This window comes from Lissotriton helveticus, chromosome 9, assembly GCF_964261635.1.
Source record: "Lissotriton helveticus chromosome 9, aLisHel1.1, whole genome shotgun sequence".
Lineage (NCBI taxonomy): Eukaryota > Metazoa > Chordata > Amphibia > Caudata > Salamandridae > Lissotriton > Lissotriton helveticus.
Window position 1 is genome coordinate 486,245,816 of NC_136070.1, and position 20,828 is coordinate 486,266,643.

Consider the following 20,828-nt stretch of genomic DNA (forward strand, 5'->3'; position numbering starts at 1 on the left):
ACATTATTGGATGTATTTAGAAAAGTTGACGTTTCAAGTAATTGATGTAATTTTGCCATTTAAAGCTGGGTAATATAGCCAGCAGAAATTTTAAATTGTAAAAGGGCAGTATATTGCCATGGGCAATGATGGAATGTGAAAAGTGAAAATTACCCATGGTCACTTCATGCCAAGTTTGGTAATCAAATTCCTGAACTAATTCTGAATTTGGTCAGATTTAATTATGTAAATGTTGTCAGTTATTTTCACCTCATTCCGTGTTGCACAGTGGCAGACTTTTATCAATTATAGGAAATTTGATGTTTTTAAATTTCATTTCTTTTTGCTTAGTTCTGTTAGGTAAGAGGAAGGGTGGTCATATCAGCTGCCTTTGCTGTTTCTAAAAATGAATCAAAAACAGGAGTAAAGTAGCAAAAGCATTTCTATCTTTCCGACCGGAAGTACATAACTTCGTTTAACTTTTTCTCTCAATCCATTTCTCCAATATCGCTGCCTAAAAAAATCCATCATGAAATCATATTAGATTACAATGCATTTCTACATAATTCCTACCTGAGGCATAGTGAAAAGGTCACATGACCTGTCATAGTGGCCAGCCATCCCAAAAGAGACAGTCCATAAATCAGATCTAAACTACTACGTTTTCAGATTCCTCATCAAACATAACAGTGAGCATGCCAACATTTTTCCAAGGCGTAGAGAAGAACAAAAAATTCCTCAATCGTGGATATCGGGTGTTTCCAGGGAGCAGGAGATGTAACTCTTGTTTTGAGGAAACCGACGAGGAAGGTAATGAGCCCACTAAACTGAAAGGCAACCAAAGCAAAAGGACATGACCCCCACCAAAAAGAAAGTTGTCTAGAAGGTAAAGTTGTTCATATAACTAGTAGTTCAACAATTTAGCCTATGATACAAATGGAGAATGCAACAGCGAGTGCAATATTTGAACATCTGAAGAAGAGATACAGTGTTTATCCTGATTAAATTTGGAATTGTGGAACAGAAGATCACAATGACTAAGAGATAGGTGTCTGGTCTTTCCCAAAGAACGTACTTAGAGATGGATCTTCATGACCTTTGAGGTCAATGGCCTTCCACTACACTCATGATAGGAAGGGCTGAACTTTACAGTATGAGGTAGCATTTTCGCAGAAACATTTGGCATCCTATATGCAATATCTGCTTTCCCAGCATGCAAACAATGGGTTACGTTTATTTAAAAAGGTATTGGGCTATAGAATAATGGTAACGCTTGTGATACCTCATGTCTTTTGAGCAGCTTTGATTTTGCACCCTTGTGAAGAACCTTATTCTCTTCATTAATTTGCACTTCAAGCTTCGATAAAAGTTCATTACATTTTCTTTTTTCAATTACAATTTTTAATTGTAATATATATAACGATATTTCACTGTGAACCATCTGCAAAAGATTAAAAACACATTATCAGTGTAAGAGTTTTAGTTCATGAGTAGGGTGTTCCACATGTAGACATATTTCAGCACAATATCATCAATTCCAGGTACTGCGATAGGTGTTGTATCAAAGTAATTGATGTATGGTTGCACATGGATAAAAATCTGGTAGTGCGGTGGTTTATCTGAAGGGAAAGTTTCTCCTTGGCTCGAAATCATCTTCTATGTTAGCATTTACTGGTGACCTTGAGATAATTAAGAATAAATGGAAGACTTAATGCAGTTACAAGTGTTCAGGTCATTCTGAAGACATTCTGATGTGTAGACTCTTCAAAGTTAGGCTAATGTGCATGGACTTTGGTTGTAAGTAGACATTTGTTGAAAGTAGCCAAGAGTGAAAGCTTAATGAATTGTATTGGAAAGCGATTTAAAAAACAGGATTTTCTCTTCATCAGTAACCTAGTGGTCCCACTACTTTGGCAGGCAGCATATCGTTTACCTCTTTTCCTGCTATCTGGCATTCTTTGTACTATTACAGAAATCCCGGATTTACTACGTCTGCAGATTCCGAATCAAAGAGGGCCACAACTCTGCAGTGTTTCATTTGCATATGATCAGCTGTTGTTCTGCAAAGATGCTGCAGGGTGGCACTGCATGTAAGTTTAGAGTTTTTTTGACGGAGATGAATTCAATCAGTTTACCGGAGTTCTGTGGCCAAGCGTGCTTTATATCTCGACAATCTGAATAAGGAATTACCTATTTTATATAGAAGATACAAGAGTGTACATATCTAATGAACCTTTATAATTTCATGGGATTTGTGGGTCGTTCTAGGTTGCGATAGGCCAAATTTGAATGTCCTCCTCCACTGTTTGGGTGTAGCTGGAGGAGTACAATAGATCTTTAGATCAGGTTCTTGAAGTCCCATCTGAGAGTTTCACCCTTTCCCTGGCACTGGAAGACATCCACATGGTCTCCATTCTTTCTTATTCACAAGAGAGACTCCTATGTTCTATTGTTCAGAAAATTCAGTCTACCAAAATGTAAGTCCTTTTGTTTAAGAGATGTTCCCTGCCCATTTTGAAAGAGTTGCACATTTCTACCAAAATGTAAACAAATGATCTCAATGTTTATAGACAGGTGGGGACATGTAATACTCACCTCCCATCTTTCACGAAGCTTCATACTGACTTCCTCCACAGCTTGTTTTTCATGAGCGGGAGAAATAGACTTAACTTTATCTGCTGCTACCAAAAACTTGTCAAGACTTTTAGTGTCATAATTGCCAAAGTTGGACTGCAAGAAGAAAAATTAAGACTGAATCATTTGATAATGTGACATTTCAACTGGAATAAATCTGTTTTCAAGTTGCAGCTAGAGATCTTTTAGATGGTTGCACTTACTTATTGTATTATTACTCAGTCTTGTGGTATAACTGAGGGTATGCGTTCCATGAGTTGTGGCTGCATACCGGTACCATATTCTAAAGATCCGAACAGCAGCTCAAAATGATCTTTCATCTCACCTATCCATTTTTCAGCTTTGCATTGCATGTAAGTTCACATTCAAAATCAAACTGATGCTATGTTTTAGTGGGTTGGTTTACCTGGATACTAACACTCATGAACCTAACATCTAGTGAAATTGTAAGGCTATGCCTTATCATTACAAAACCGACCTACACACCATGCAATTTTGGAAGTAGCACTCTGGCACATTTTGTTTGTATGTGTTCAATTTATCAGATTAGGACTCTTCAATTTAATGGATCCGTCCACATACCGTTACACTTTACATATTAAGAGGCCTACAGGGTAATATCTAGATTCAGATAATAACTCTTGTTGTAAAGTAAACAAAAATATGTTTAACATTTCTGCTTAAATGTAGACTGTGGCCTGGTGGTCATCAAGGAGTGTATCCATGTGCAAGACACTGGATTGAGAAATAAACACATACAAATTCTCCTGATCCATTAATGACACTTTTTTCTGAAGCTCATTTACACCTTCCTTGGATGGAACATGCTTTCTAAATCTCCAAAAAGCAAATTTGCTCATCACAAATATTTTGAAACAAAAAAGAAAACATCTGTCCTGGAGCCTACCTTATTAATACACTTAGCAGAGGTTACAATCCCATTAGCAAAATATTTCAGATTAGCCATTGGAGCACGAATCAGCTCACAACTGTAACATGTATTCAGCTTTTATAATCTTTGCACACATAAAAATGCGTTATTACTGATATCTGCACAGTGCAGCAGCTTGAGCTCATACTAAATCCTCGAAATGTGAGCACGTAACTCCTGTTGGACAACAACTGCAAATTCTATGGCTTCAGTTCAGGATCAAATTCATATGATTTAATGTATTGAAGTACTTATTTTACTGACCTTTTGAGGCATATGTATATACATAGCCTTCATGGTACTATTGAAATCCAAATTTCTCTATAACAGCCCATTTATTAGTGAGTTAGACTAAGGTTTTCAACACTTTCCTTAACAACAGTTGTTTTTTCTCAACACTGAAGGAAAAACAGACAGCACTGCAAAAGTATGCTGATTCAGTTCAAAACTCTCTGTCTTCAGATTGAGTTTTCCAAAAAGGATAGACAACATAAAGACAGTCGATTTGTAAATGGAGTATTGATCAAAAATAGGAACCATTTCAATGTGTATCTTGTGAACAATGAACATTTCTTTACCTTTATTACATTGATGAACAGTTGGAAGGGAAGTTGTGCTAGGTCTTATGTTCCATGTGGAGTGTGATAGGTCTTAGGTCCACATTCAGAAGATCCTTAAGGCTGCTAGAATTAATTTAGGTACTCCTAGTCAAAGACCACTGCAGTAATCCAGTCTTGACAGGCTCACTGCACTGGTAACAACACTGCATTTCATTTCCAGAATGAATGTTAAAACACAACGCCGGATTCACAATTGTGCATAAAGCACTGGGATTGGCTGAGGAAAAGCATCTGGTGCTTCAGGACAGAAATACATTGTCCAGTGGCACTTGTCAAAGGAGAACCTTTGACCTACTACCATTAACAAAACATCTGATGCATCCACTTATTCGAAGTTCAGTCTGGTGGCTGCTTAAAAAGAAGAGAGGTCAAGGCAGGGACCAGCTGGACTACTTATAGATTTGCTCAGGAGACTGAGATGAATGTGCCCAGGGTCACATGCTGTGAACACTCTAATTAAAAAAGAAGATATCTAGACAAATGCCCTTCCTTCACAGCTCATTTAACTCAGGCTGTTCAGCAATATTCCATGCTCTACCTGTCAAATTCTACTCAGAGGTCTAGCAGAATAACTGCTAAAATACCTACTTGGGCACATATTTGCTGAAGTACCTCTGTCAGGGATCCTATAACTGACTCATGCCTTTTGAAAGACTGTTCAAACCTGTGCTATCTGAGGACTTTAACACCTGTTGTTTCTGAAATGTGTATACATTTCAAACAAAAGTAAATCTTTTGAAATCAGACTTCTCACGTGTATGCTTACAGTTACAAACATGGATACTGAGCAGTTGCCAACATGTTAAACAAATAACGTCACTAATAGAACTTTGTCAGGCTGACTGCATGAGAGAATTTTCAGAAAAGAGATAGGCGTAACCAAATATTTATAGACTGGAAACCTTTTAGTACCTCAAGATAGTAATGTCTACAATGTTTTGCTCTTTGCTACATACTACCAGTACTGAATAAAATAACTGTTAATGAGGGAAGTATTAAACCATTTGTTCAAAGCATACACATGTGCAGCTATTAAACAACTTTTTTGGTTATCAAGAGGGATGCCGGAGGGGTCCGCAAGACCCCGTTTACCATCACTGTAGGGTGCCTTTTAAGTAGGGGGAACTTCTCTTTGCACCACCTCTATGTGGCGAACTCAGTGCACCTCCTGACATGCTGTTTGTGTCTACTCCTGCGTCTGTAACAGGGCACTGGTGCACTGGCAAAATATTCCCTCATTTCCATTGGGCCACAACCCTCCGCAAATGCGGGAACACCCTCTTGAGATTGCACCAGCACAATCTGTAATACAGCAGGGCCATGTAAGCATCTGCGGTTCCTTCTTCGATCATACCAGTGCGCCCAGGAGGAAGGCACTTTCTATAATAATGTTCCTGAGGGCATACTATAGCATTACCCTCGTACTGGCCAATTACTGGTAATGCGGGAATACTACATAGGTAGGTCCACACTTGGAAGCATTTAATTCCATGGTTATCAGTACCTCTGGGTTATGGAAATGTAGACAAAGTTGCCAATTAGAAATGGATAAAGACTCACAGGAATCAATGGTTTCCTGTTTATTGTGCCCCATATTTGAGCAGTTCTTCACCCAGATATTTCACCTCATTCAACCCGAGGAATGGTATGCGTGAAAACCCCCAAGCCATGATATTCCTGCATCAGTTAAAATCCCCATGTAGTCGGTAACTCCCATTACCACTGCTACAGAATTACAAAGCTGTATGTAATCGGCCCAAAGTCTGGCCTAAGTCTGTCCAGGTGCTCTTCTTTGATCTCCTGAGGGTGACGGCTGACTCAGGTATTGGCTTAGGAAAGCTTGTTAGATTGTGGACAATCAGAAATATACCATTAGCTTTTCAAACCGCATTTGAGATTCCCCGTTTTTGCTACTTTTTACGGAGTCAGTAATCACATTCTTACTTGTAGACAGAGGGGCATTTTGTAACTGAAAAACGGGCACTGCTGCTAAGTGTTAGTCCTGGCATTGGTACAAGGACTTGGAGGGAGCTCGTAGGATTGTATCTCATGCATTAGTAATTACTTATTTTACATGATCCTTAAGTGATAAAAGTGGCACTTTGTATATTATACCAAAAACCAAAGAAAAGAGAAAAACTATAAAAAAAAAGCACTATGATTAGACCACAATAATGACAGCAGGGAAATTCCATTGTATAAGCCAAGATTGCCAAAAGAATTAAGGGAGGGCCCTTGTGAGTAAGTGTGGCCAAGGCTCTGAACTGCTCACTATGGCACAAGTGAACCAGAATTCTAATTCCTGCTGTCCCACTTGAGCATACTGAGCCAGATGTACGACCCTACCAATTTGTGATTCGCATATTGCGTTGTTTTGTGACACGCAATTTGTGACTCGCAAATAGGAAGACACTGTTTGCAATTCCCAATGGGGCCGCAAATTAATATTCATGTGGCAGGTGCAATTTGTGACCCCATTAGGAATTTCTAGCACTCCCAGGGATGGTGGCCTGCTGGGGTCAGCAGACCACCATGTTTGTACCTGCTTTTTAAATAAAGCAGTTTTTTAAAAAAAATGCAGCACGTTTTCCTTAAAGGAAAATGGGATGCATTTAAAAAAGAAAAATGAAACGTTTCTGTATCATCTTTTAAGAGGAGGTAGTGATCCTTGGGATCACTGCCTGAACGTAAAAAATATTTTCGCATCCATTCACAAAGGGGAAGAGGGTCCCCTGGGGACCCATTTCTGTTTGTGAGTGGCTTATCACCTAATTAAAGTAGGTGGTAAACTGCGAGGGTTTTGCAACCGCAATTGCGGTTGCAAAACAAGTGTACATTGAAGTGTGACTCGCTATTAGGAAGGGACGCCCTTGGCACGACCCATCCTAATAGCGAGACTTGCAAAATAGGGTTTGTACATGGAGCAGACTGATTTTGCAGTCCCAAACGAGCTGATTTCCTGTTTGCAACTGCAAAAAATTTGTACATCTGGCCCACTGTGTGTTCCTGAGCACATACATGTACATGCTTGTGCCTCATTACCATTATATGCCAGAATTGGGAGTGCTTGAAAGCAAGATGCCTCACAATGGGGAACATCACTTACAACGAATTTTTTACAACGCACTACCATTACATCGCAACCATTACAACGCAAACCATTACAACGCAATGCGCTGGGGGGCGCTCTAGGATAGGGAATGTATTTAATATACTATCCAACACCTTCCCTGCTATCCACGGGGACTGGAGTTGGAATAGTAAATTAAATAATTCACTATCCAGCGCCTAAAAGCATTATGCGTTGTAATGGTATGCGATGTAAAAACCGCGTTGTAAAGGCATGCGATGTAAAAGCATGCGTTGTAGTGACACCAATCCCTCACAATATTTGGCTTCATCTAAAACTCCTGACAGTTCCAATTGCAAACATATCTGAACACTTTCAGCATGCATTAATGGAGGCAAAGGCACAAATACCCTTCTGCAAGTGCAAGATTTAAGAACAGAAGTTACATTTTTTACACTAAAGTTCAGAAAAAAGTATGGCGTAATACTTTTCAGAATAAATAACTAAATTTAAATAGCAAGAAGGACAACTTGTGTAGTACATTATTCCACACATGCTTTCAAATATAAGAAATATATACTTTTGTTATGAATTTTAACTTCCTTACCTCATATTCGGATATTAGATCCTCTGGCGCTAATTTCTGACCAAGAAGCTGCACCGCCTTTGTTATATACGTTTCAAGTTCTTTCTTGGAATTTTCAAAATTGATTATAATATCTTTTTCTGTCAATTTCTGCTCTGACTGAGGCATGACAGAACGAAGTGCAGTCAATGCACGCTATGAACAAAAGCAGAAAGCACTTCCTTCTGTTAGTAAATATGCAACGATTACAATATGTTTACACACATAATAACACAGAAGCGATGCATTTTTGATAAATTGTCCTGGGATATACGGTACTGTTCTACAAATAGATTGTTAGCCTGTACAGTGTTTAATTTTTTCCAGTGTTTGCAGATGATGAGCACTGGCATTAATTGTTCAGGATAGAGACCTCTTCATCAACATACACTGATACTGTGAAAGGAAACGAAGTCTAAAACCTATTGCTCAAAAAAGGAAACTAAAAATGTAAATTTAATATTTACAATGCATGGTCCCAAACCAGTTACAATTTAACTCACAGTTAACAAATGGTAGGACGAAGCACAGCTTTTTTTTTTCTTTTTTTTAAAAATATTTATTTATGGTATTTAAACATATACATACAATACAAAGGGGAATTGTTATATGGGTTGCCAGCATGTGAGGATACAGGGTAAGTGGTTCATGGTAAACATCTCGGTTGGCAGCCCCTTTGTTGGTTATACAGTGGTGGTATGATAAAAATAGAAGAGGAGAAGAGGAAAGTGAGAATAAGTGTAGAAGAAGGATAGTACAGAAGCAAATCCGATAATACCTAACAAACATGATGAAGGTTGCATTTTAATTCCACTTTAACAATTACTTCTACTAGTAGAAAAAACGTACTAGTTTAAGATGAATACAATTTGATTATAAGGACTAAGCTGGCAAATTATGCATGGACCACAGTACTAATCTGAGAACAAAGGAAAACCTTGAACAATTTGGCACACACAAGGCAATCATATAATCCAGCCGCAATAATTGTTCATTTGTTCATTATTTCTATTATGCAAACAATATCATGGGGCTAGCTTCTGGGCAAAAAAAACATGGTAAAGGGAAGCAGGTAGAGGAGATATAAAATAAAAAAATCAATACCAGTGGCTCAGTCTCGTAAAGGGTGAGGTACAAAAATGCCCTTTGTCTGAAATCCAAGAACCCTGGGGAGTCTGACTCTACAGAGATGCTACTCATAAAATCTAAAGAAAGCCACTTACAAAGCTTTTTCTGCAAGTAGTGTAACATCTTTAATGACGTGACACCAACATAGGATCGGGTGTATCAACAGATGAGGCATTTATGAAACTGTTTATAGTGAGCTGCTGCACCGCAGGCTGAAACTGGAATGAATGACATCATTACAAGAGACGTGCACCGAGAGTCCATTCTGTCAGGCAGCGTCAGCCAGTCTTACCACGCCCCGCCCCTTACTCCCGCCCACACTCTGCAGAGCACGCACATCTAAAGTTGAGTTTCGATTGATGCGTACTGTACATGCCACTAGAAGTGGGCATTTTCCACCTGGATTTCCAGTAGTAAGTCACACCTATTCATGAATAACATCTGGTGCAGCGCAACTTTGCCTATCCTTTACACGTCACAAATATGTCACAATTGCATATTAGATACATGATATGAATGTGCACTAAGAGCATGTTCCTGCTATGGTCTAACAAAATTTTATTAATGTTGCACTTGACATTACTACTAAAGTTCATTTTCTGTAGGACTAGTGAATTTACTTAAACTGTGTGTTTAACAGTATTAAACAAGAAATTAATAAACCATCCTTAATTAGTAGACATGCATTCATTATATTTCAGAGTATGTGCCTTAATACATTAATTGCAGCAAACAAATGACGGACGGAATGCTGACAATGCAAACATTCTCCCCCAGTCAAAAGATCTGGGTTAAATCCATCGTTCATTGACATTGTTCTGCATTCTGTCCATCAATTGTTCTTTTTGCATTTGTCACCCCAAGTTTCACGAGCATGGTCAGACGTGAGTCCCGTGCTTTCCATGCCACTAGAGTCAGGCTATTCTGGCTGATGAGGGCTGAAAGCCCGAAACCGGTCCTAGGATGCTTGTTTCCAGTCCAGGGAGGACCTGGCCTGGCAGTTTGGGCTGGACTGTTCCCATTGTGCGCAGGGTCAAGACTGATTTGCAAATGACTGAGCCCAAACTGGGATGGCATGGTGAGCAAAAAACGATGGATTTAGGCCCATATCTCTGTACAGGGGTGAATGTATGCCATTGTTCTGCATTCTGTGCATCAATTGTTCTTTTTGCAGTTAATACATTAATTGACATGTACTCTGAAGATAATTGAATAGTAACAATCCTCATATATGTAGAATGTGATTACTCTAAAAATGTCAAAGAGTTTATGGAATGTGTGCATTCATGTTTCATATATTTCATTTAAATGTAGTTCTTAGCCATACTTACATATGAGTATCATAAGGATTTACTGTATCCTCTATGTAATATGAACGTACTTTCTTGCTAATACTTTAAGTTGACATTTTAGGCCTATAATTCTTCGTGCTGTATAAATTCTGTTTTTCATTTTCTGCTAATATGATAATTCTTGCAGGTATTCACACTTCTTTTTAGTTGAGGAATAGATATATTACTGTATTAGTGATAGAGAGAAAGAGCCTGATTGAAAGAACATTGCAGACCACATTGTTAACTCGAAGGTCTCTTCAGCAATGTTACAACCTAGCCTTTGGGTGGGAAGATGATGTAGTTTCCATGTCCCGTGTGAGATTCTTTGCAATTGTTGCAGTCTACAAAGTAAAAAGTGGAGAAAAACAATGGACCCCTGATGATGCGTGCAAAGGGTTGTGGCCCAAGAAGACTCTTGTGTGTTTTAACTTGATGCTCACACTGTTGGAGAGCCTTTTCCTTTCAGAGTCCCTTCAGAACCCTGCAGATCCCTACAGGTTCCCGTTCCCCCCCTTTCCCTGGACATTGAGAGTTTCAGACGGCTATACGTTCCTTGATTTTTTGCTGAGTGTGACTTAGGCCAACACTTACTTCTCTGACCGAAGAAGACTGTTGACCAAGCTTCTGAATTGCTGACACCTTACCACTTATTATTTCCTTGCCTGGTTTAAATTTCCTTTATGGAACTCCTGATTTTTTAGATCCTTTAGATTTTAGAACCATCTTTTTAGCTGGGACTCTACTTTTAGGTGATTGAGGTTTATCCATGTATAGACAACAAAACCTGAGACTCTTCTAGGAGCATCAGATTCTTTAATTAATCTATTGTATTGCTGTGACTGAACTTCTTGTTTGCCTGATGTTGGTTTGCCTCAGTTTCGTCCATAGGTTGGGGTTTTCTATTGATAATCTGTACCTTTATAGCGTAGTGTTAGGAGTCATGCATCTTATCTTGATTCTAAATTTGCAATAAGCCTTCTAAACTCTAGTTACTGAATCCTGGTCCTTATTGTGTAGCCAAGTGGGTTACACTCATTGATTAAATTTGACTGATGTAAATATTAACTCTCATCACCTTTCAGGTGGAAACTTAAAGTTCCATCTGAGGACCAATGGTAAGTGAGTGGGTCCAGAAAACACAGGATCACATCTTTGTGAATCGGCCCAAAAAGAGGAAATGTCTGTAAACAAAGTTCCAAATTATGCTAATTTGAAAATTACAAATTTTCAGTTATGGGAGCTAAGGAGTATACTGGACATCAAAACATAGAAAGCACTTCTTCCAATCTATGCAAGGATAATTGGAGGAAATTCTTTGGGTAGATTAATACAGCAAAAGTTGTAAGCATTAAAATGAACCAGCACTTATGCTTTACTATTATGGAATCATCAGGAGGAATCAGCCTCTTGCTGCGCTAATCTAGCATGATCATGCACTGCCTTTCATAATGGCTGCCATGAAGTAGTTTTATTTTCAAAATAATATACATGTAAAATCTCTGACTAAGAAACATTCAAATAGGTTATCCATGGAAATTATGGGCATCCTTACTAAAACCAGGGGCATCCAGCACAGGTCCAGATGGTCCACACACATTGATATTTTTGGTGTCACTACTAATTATGTAAATGAGTTCCAATTCACTGTATGTAAGTATATCTCAGATGGATATCCTGATAATTTGGTGTGGATTCAGCCTTCCTGTGTTGATCAGCCCTGCATCTACAGTAATGAACATGGCAGAACTAAAGAAAGCCCGCCCTTCAGCGCAAGCAGCATTGTCACGATTCCAGCAGTGATGTAATGAGGCAGGGTTCGAGTTTATCTAGTGTTTGTGCCTTAATGTTGGGTTGGAAAGCTGGTCTCAAAAGTGTTTGAGAGTAACAAAAAATGTGCTAAGCACCTTTAACAGCTGCTGTTCAATGTTCAGGCAGGAGAATGTAAATGTATAAGCCTAATAAGACTTTCAAAAATTGAGCTATATAAGGATTATGTTACTTACCCAGTAAGCATCTGTTCTTGGCATGTAGAGCTGTAGATTCATATGCTTTGCATACTTCTGCCATTTAGTGTTGGGTCCGGATGTTTGCAAGTTTTTCTTCGAATAAGTCTTTCCAGTCACGAGGTAAGGTGACTCTTCCTTTCGGTGATAGTGCGCATGGGCATCCACTCCATTGCTAGATTGTTTTCCCACAAGAGGGTGAGAATGGAGTACGTAAGTGTAGTAGAGATGTCCATGCATATGAATGTATAAGTAAGAACTGCAACAACTATAGGTTCCCAGGGAGGCAGGAAGGCGCATATAAATCTACAGCTCTACATGCCAAGAAGAGATGCTTACTGGGTAAGTAACATAATCCGTTCGAGGCATGTGTGCTGTAGATACACATGGTTTGCATAGACTATGAAGCAGTATACTCCCAAAACGGTGGCTAACCTGTAGATGTTGCAGTTGTTTGAAATGGCGTTATAAGCACTGCTTGGCCTACATTAGCTTGTTGGCGTGCTAACACATCTACACAATAGTGTTTGATAAATGTGTGTGGTGTAGGCCATGTAGCTGCCTTACAAATGTCAGCTAGAGGGATGTTACCTAAGAAGGCCATAGTAGGCCTTATTTTGCGAGTGGAATCTGCTCTAGCGGGTATAGAAAAAATTATTTTAGCTTTTGCAAAGCATGTTTGAATGCAATTAACAATCCATCTTGAAATGCCAGAGTTAGAGATGGGATTGCCTTTGCGAGAGGGAGCAAATGCAACAAACAGATGTTTTGTTTTGCGAAAATCTTTGGTCCTTTCTATGTAGCACAATAAGGCTCTTTTCACATCAAGCGTGGCAAGAGCTCCTTCTGCTACACAATTAGATTGAGGAAAAAACACAGGTTACTCAACTGATTGGTTTATATGAAAAGCAGAAACTACTTTGGGAAGGAATTTTGGGGTTGGTGCGAAGAACTACCCTGTCTTTGTGGAGCTGAATGAAGGGTACTTCCAAGGTTAATGCCTGTAGCTCATCAACTCTCCTCAATTAAGTGATTACAATGAGGAAAGCAACCTTCCATGAAAGAAACTGTAAAGGACAATTATGCAATGGTTCATAAGATTGACCCATAAGCCTTGTAGGGAAAATGTTAAGATGCCACACTGGTTCAGGGGGAATTCTTGGTGGTATTACACTTTTCAAACCTTCCATGAAGGTTTTGATTACTGTAACTTTGAATAGTGATAAATTATGTCTGTTTTGCAAATACGCAGCTACCGCTGCAAGGTGCAAATGAATAGATGTATAAGCCAATCAAGTTTGCTGTAAGTGCAACAGGTAACAGATAATGTTTTGCATAGAAGCATCTAGAGGATTGATTTTGTTGTGATTACAATAGACGCCAAATCTTTTCCATTTCACTGCATAACAAGCTCTAGTAGTAGGCTTTCTTGTTTCCTTTAGAATAGTCATACTGTCTGGTGGTAGATTTAAATAACCAAACTCTATGACTTCAGGAGCCAGATCGCTAAGTTTAGTTCTTTTGGATGCCTGATTTCTCCATGGTTCTGAGTGAGAAGTCTGGAGCCTGGAGATGAGATGCAGCTTTTGATGTGGAACTACTGAAAGCTCCAACAGGGTGGTGTACTATGGTTAACAGGCCCATGTGGAAGCTACCAGAATCAGTGTGAGGGATGTTTGTCTAAGCTTCCGAACCAGACAGAGGGGACAGGGGGAAAAGCATAGGCAAATATCCCTGACAAGTTCATCCATAGGGCATTGCCTTTTGAGAGTGGGTGTGGGAACCTGGAGCCGAAGTTTGGGCATTTTGCGTTGTCGATTGTAGTAAACAAGTCTATTTGTGGGAATCCACATTGTTGGAAGTATGGAACTGAGAACTTGGGGATGAAGTTCCCACTTATAAATTTGCTGCCTCTTTCTGCTGAGTAGATCGGAAATCTGATTGTTGGAAGGTGTGCTACTAGAAGATAAATCCTGTGATGGATTGCCCAATTCCAAATGGCTTGAGAGAAGCATGACAGTTGGAGAGAGGGTGTGTCCCCCTGTTTTGTACACAGTACATTGCTGTCATGCTGTCTGTGGGGACTAGGACAACTTTGCCTATGAGGTGCGTTTGAAAAGCTTTGAGCGCTAGAAACACTGCTAGATGCTCTAGATAGTTGATGTGGAGACTTTTGTGCTTGTTGCTCAACAGACCTTGCATTGTGTAATCTTGGAGATGGGCACCCCAACCTGTCAGAGATGCCTCTGCTGTGAGCATGATCTGTGGAATACCGTCGAAGAACGGCCGCCGTATTGATATATTTTGGGGGTTCCACCACTGTAGAGAGCGATGGGTGCGGCCGTCTACCAACACTAGATTGGTTAATTGACCATGCAACTGATTCCACTGACGTGCTAAGCACTGTTGTAGGGGAGGCATGGGAAGTCATGCATAGGGTACAATTGAGATGCAAGACGCCATCATTCCCCACACTCTAGCTGGTAAAGTTTGGTTGGGTACAAACTGTAGTATCATAGACTGAATGTTGTGAGTTCTGGCTACATTGGGAGAGGCTAGACCTTTGAGAGTGTCAAGAGTGGCTCCTAGATAAGGCTGCATCGGTAAAGGATGTAGGTGAGATTTCGGTGCATTGACCATGAAGCCCAGTTGATAAAGTAGGTCTAATGTGGTCTGAGTGTGTCATAGATAGTTTTGTTAAGTGCTGACTTTGATGAGCCAGTTGTCTAGGTCGGTGAAGAAGTGAATATGTTGTCTTCTGAGATGAACTGTGAATACTGCCAGACATATGGTAAATACTCTGGGAGCAGTAGTCCCTCCAAACGGGAGTACTTAAAACTGGTAATGTTTGTCTGCTATTACAAATCTAAGGCATTTGCGATGAGCTGGTTGAATTGGAATGTGAAAATATGTGTCTTTTAAGTCAACAGTAGACATAAAATCTCTCTTCTGTAAAAGTGGAAGTACATGTTGAAGGGTTACCATGAGAAAGTGCTCTGACAGTATTTATTGGTTTAACTGTCTGAGATCCAGAATAGGTCTTAAGGAGCCGTCCTTTTTGGGGTTCAGAAAGCAGAGAGAGTAAACCCCTGAACCTTGGTACTGTAGTGGAACTGGTTCTATGGCTCCCTTTAGTAAGAGAGATTGAACTTTGTGTTGGAGCAACTGCAAGTGGTCTGGCGACATTTTGTGAAAATGAGGTGGAATGTTTGGAGGATTGAAGGTAAGCTTTAAACAATAACCATGTTGGATAATCCATTACCCATTTGTCGGTTGTTATAGATTGCCAAATGGGGAGAAACTGGTGAAGTCTTCCCTCGATAGGTGTGGAATGGTCGGACGGAAGCATGGGGAAGTCACTGCTTGTTAAGGGAAGGGGAGTTGCTAGGTGCTGTGCCCTTACCCTTGCCTTTGGATTTATTTCCTCTATACCCTCCTATAAAAAAGGCTCTTGAGGAAGAGGGCTAGTTATTACCTTTGTAAGAGGAAGCATTCTGGTCAGAGGGTGTGCTTTTGGACCCCTCTCTGTAAAAAGAGCATCAAAAGGAGCCTCTGTTTGAAGGAGGCTGGAGTGATCCCATGGACTTTGCCACTTTGTTGTCTTTTTTAATTTTCTCAAGCACCTGATCCACCTCAGGACCAAAAAGATGTTCTTTGTCGAAGGGTGCATTTAAAATAAATTGTTGGACTTTCGGGCTTAAAGCGGAAATCATTAACCAAGCATGCCTTCTGAGTAGGGCGCTAGTGTTGACGTCTCTAGCTTCGGTGTCAGCAGCATCTAGAGCACATCTTATTGAAGAATTGGAAATTACCTTTCCTTCATGTACCAGACCTTGCGCTTTTGCTTTATGTTCATCTGGAAGATATTGGAGCAATTCCTCCATTTCATCCCAGTGCACCCTGTCATATCTGGCTAAAAGGCCCGCACCAGTGATTGGCAGCTTGAGCAGCTATGCATTTGCCAGAAGCGTCTATTAGCTTGGATTCTTTATCCGGGGAGGAGCGTCCCCAGAGGTTTGGGAATTACCTCGCTTGAGAGCATTGGACACTACCAGTGAGTCTAATGGTAATTGGCCCTTAATAAATACCTGATCTGTTGGAGAGGGTTTATATTTTTTATCGACTTTAGGAGTCAAGATGTGTGCACGCATAGGATCTTTAAAGATTTTGTCTGCGTGGCTCATCATACCTTTAAGCATAGGGAGTGTTTGGTTAGACCTGTGTGTGGATCCTAGTGTCTCAATCAAAAAATCCTCTTCTAAAGATTCTTTGTGTAGTACCATCCCATGGTATTCTGCGGCCCTGGCAATGAGTTTTTGATAAGATACATTGTCATCAGGTGGAGATGGCTTGGCAAGGTAAAGATATGGCTCATTGTCTAATGGAGGGTCAATTGTGTAAACCTTCCGTGGATCTACTGGTAATTGCATGTCCCCCTCATCAATATCATCCCCATCAGGCTACGATAGTGGAGATTCCTGAGGTGTGATTTGCAAAGGATTTAAAGTCAAAGAAGAGGGTGGAAATGGAGGGGATGCTGGTGGTGGATGAAAAGTGTTGATACCATTCTTCTTCTTCATTAAAGGGATCTTGTAATGACTGTCATCAGGAAGCTTGTGTTAATGAGGGAGCTTGGTATGAATATGTCCTGTATCTGGGTTAATATAAAGTCTTTTTTGTTTGGGATCCAATTTTGGAGGAACAATGTCTAAATGTGGATCCAAAGGGACATCTTTCGGTTGCGGGGCTTATATTTTCGGTGCCAAGATGGGATGGCCTTTGGGCGCTGAAGATTTTGGCTCCAAAGTCTTTTTTATTTTCAGTGTGGAGGGTTTTGGCTCCAAGCAGGATTTGTACTTCGAACTGGAGGATTTCGGTTGCAAAGAGGAATTCGGTCGACTCAGTCCAAAGCTGGAAGGCTTGAATGGGTGTTTCGGTGCTGAGTCAGTCATCTTGGTGCCGACCTTGGCCAGAAGGCAGAGGTGGTGCTGAAGCCTTAGATTTTTTGGTAGTGGGTTGATGGGACAAGGGGTCTTCGGTACTCATGCCACCCTGTCCCTGCTGAAGTTCTTCGACGTCGAGATATATCTCGAGCTCTAGATCTGAGTCGAAACCCATGAACACTCTCACAGAAAGGAGGAGTCACATTACCTCGTGACTGGAAAAACTTCTTTGAAGAAAAACAACTTGCAAACATCCGCACCCAACACTAGCTGGCTGGAGTATGTAAAGCATGTGTATCTCCAGCACACATGCCTCGAACATGATATTAATAGATAGGATTATACAAAGAAAATACCAAATGATGAAACTGAGAGAGAGATAAATAGACAGAAAGATAATCAGATGCAGAAATATAAACATAAAGAGAAGGACAGAAATTCAAAGAGGCAAACACACAGTCCGGAGACTGAAGGTAAATGAAAAAATAGGTATACGAAGGAACACAGAGATAAATTAGTGAGAACAAGCAAGAGAAATGAATGTACAAAGCAGTATAGATCACTAGGTCAAGAGATAAATAAAAGAAGCAAATCTATGGATTTGAAATAATTACCTCAATGTCGTGTTTAGCTTCTTGGACTTTTGTGTGCATTCTGGCTGCATGCATTTGTTTCAAAGATTCATCTCCTGAAATAATGTTTGTTACAACATGCAGATTTGCTTCTGCTGCTGCAACATGCTCCTGGCAAAGGTTTTGTTTGTCAAATATGCTCTGTTGAGAAGAAAAATATAATTTCTAATGAGATCCATTATTACCTTATAAACCTAATCGTTTGTGTGCAGTAATGCACACATCAAACTTTCCTTTTTTTTTTACAAGTTCTTCACCTACAGCAACAAATATCCTCCAAACGCTGCCGCTCTTATAAATACAGAATGAGAGAAAATGTTTGGCAGCTGTAAGTGGACAACTTAATTAAACCATTATACTATCTACATTACATTTAACAATCACAATACAAAACGTCAGTGATCTTGGGCAGGATCCACAAATATTTCCCGTTGTAAGTGTAAGTTGCACAGCAAAGGTTGAAACTGTGTGCATAAAGGTCACATCCTAATTCCTATTAAATTCCACCCCCTACACAAAATCCTGTTTGCACAGGGATCAGAAGTATGAGTTGTGTGGTAATGATGGCAGCCCATGTTATTTTTCCTTTAGGAATTCTGACAGGTTGTGATAAACCACCCAGCAGCTGGGACAGGTAAAAAAGGTCGAATTTGCAATTCCTATTAACTTCTATCCCCTACACAAAATCATATTTACACAGGGATCAGAAGTATGAGTTGTGCAGTAATGACTGCAACCCATGTAATTTTTCCCTTATGAATTCTGACAGGTTGTAGTAAGACAGTGACACCCAGCAGCTATACCAGCGGAATCCTGAGGCCGGGCATAGCCAATGGTTTAAATAAAGGGATGGAGGACCCCTTGTGTCTGATTCCATAGAGGGGCACTGAGTGGTGACTCTAACTGAACCTTTGAGACCCTTCACGAATGTTTAGGCCAGATTGTATTGGGGTCTTCCCCAAGAATGGGCATTCCAGAAAGTAAAGGAAGCACTGTCCCATGAACAACAATGGTCTACTGTGACCCCCAGAAACGTATGAAGCTGAGAGTGGGTGCCACCCATTTGGAACTGGGAGCTGGCCTTGTGCAAGAACAAAGTAGAGATGTTTGGGCTCCTGTGGCCTTTGTCAGCCCAGCACTGACTGATGTCGAGTCAGTATGCCCAAATTGAGAGAGAAGCCTTGGGTCATCAAGTGGGGATGGCCCCGCTTTCATCTATATCTGTATGGGTGCAGCTTCATCTTAGTCATGAGCACAAGCCTCTCGTGAATCTCTTTCAAGATACACCACAGCACACACCCACAAGAATCGAAAAATGGGTGTTGCAATTACAACAGTACCGCCTGAACGGCACCTATCAACAGGACTGGTTTCCTGTTGGGGTACTTGGATAACAGTACAAAGCCCGCTGGACTACACACTAAAATCACTGAAAAATGTGTGTGAATTGTTCCTTAAGCAGCATGTCCACAATCCAGAGAAACTAGACTAGACAAGATCAGGGTCTGCAAAAGGTGCAGGAAGCCCTGCAATGGGAGGAAGGGAGGCAGACATGTTTTGAGGCATGAGTAAAGTGGTCTACGGCCTAGGGCCCCAGCCTTTCAGGGGGCCTTGATAGAGCCAGCTCTTTCTTTCACACAGTCCTGCCCTGATAACATTGTTACTAAAACATAGATTGTTTCAAATACCATATTCCCTTAAATCATTTTTAGTATGGGTAACAGGCATTTTGCAGAGAAATGATTGTTGTTCAACACTATGCAACATCTTAAGAAAAAGTACCTTTTAAATTGAAACATGACCTCACATATGAGAAATGGCAGTCATCGCAGAGATTATTTGCAATGATTTTAGTGAGCTGCTGCTATATTACAATATTGAAAAGACACATCACTATCCATGAATATTCGATGGAAACACATTTAAAATTTGGAGGGCTGTGCCTGTGCAATGTCTGTGACCTTGTGAAAGAGGGCATGAAAAAGCTCAAATCGGATCATAAATTAAAAGCTGCTCTAAACAGGGGCCCCCAAAATAAGCTTGGGCAATGTCCCCCAAAACCCATAAGATGTCCCTGAGTGAAAGATGTTTCTCGTCCAACTCCAGAAATATAAGAAGTCAAAAGAAAAAATAAGCAAGTCATAGAGTACTTGGATGGAACTAAGTGCCACAGAGGATGGTCTCATACTGCGAGGCAGGTGCATAGATGTCCCCTTAGCATTAAAAGACATTGTTGCCACCCTAGCACACCAAGGGCACCAAGGTGTCTCCAAGTCACACTTACAGGAAAAATGGTGGTTCTCAGAGATGCATCAGATCGTAGAAGAATGCCAAGCCTGCCAACTAAACAGTAAGGTAAAACGACCGGCCCCCGTTATCACAGAATATCCCCATATCTCCTGTAGACCTAAGTCAGTGCAGACTTTGGGAGCTTCCTAGATGTATGCACCACCTGGCCGTTATGGATGCCCACTCAAAGTTTCTATGGTTGAAATCCTAATATTCCTACATTTGAATACATAAAGCCCAGGCTGGAGTAAATACTTAGAGTATGGGCTACTCAAAGAGCAAAGGCTAGCCAGCCCTTCCAATAGCATGACATCTTAACAACCTCGCCCAACTTAATGTGACCACGCCAGGAACCCATCCTGATGGCCCCAGGTGAATAGAAATGTCATACTCCTTATGAAAGAGGCATGTGGCGAGTGGTGTCAGTGAGGGTAACACTGGTCACTGCCCAGAAGGAAACAAAGGTGGTTCCACAGAACATTTCATATTTTAAGAGCATATCTCAAAATGCTGAAACACACAGCAAAGTGCCAGAAAACCCCCATGAAGAGTGAGGAAAGTCAAGAGGGGAGAAGGAACGAGAATGGTTTACCCGCTTTCACTCAATTGAACCTTAACCCCAGTTATTGAAACAGCTGGA

General features: G+C 40.5%; 1 protein-coding gene across 1 annotated transcript in view; it reads right to left on the bottom strand.

Moving 5' to 3' along the window:
- Nucleotides 1–20,828, bottom strand: part of SYNE2 (spectrin repeat containing nuclear envelope protein 2) — a 1,843,566-nt gene that overhangs the window by 1,463,341 nt on the left and 359,397 nt on the right. Inside the window, exons 20-23 of the mRNA XM_078660317.1 lie at nt 17,882–18,040; nt 7,842–8,015; nt 2,575–2,709; nt 1,262–1,420 (exon numbers count right to left, since the gene is read on the bottom strand). Coding sequence (XP_078516443.1) covers nt 1,262–1,420; nt 2,575–2,709; nt 7,842–8,015; nt 17,882–18,040 — 627 coding nt within the window. The remainder of the gene's footprint in view (nt 1–1,261; nt 1,421–2,574; nt 2,710–7,841; nt 8,016–17,881; nt 18,041–20,828) is intronic.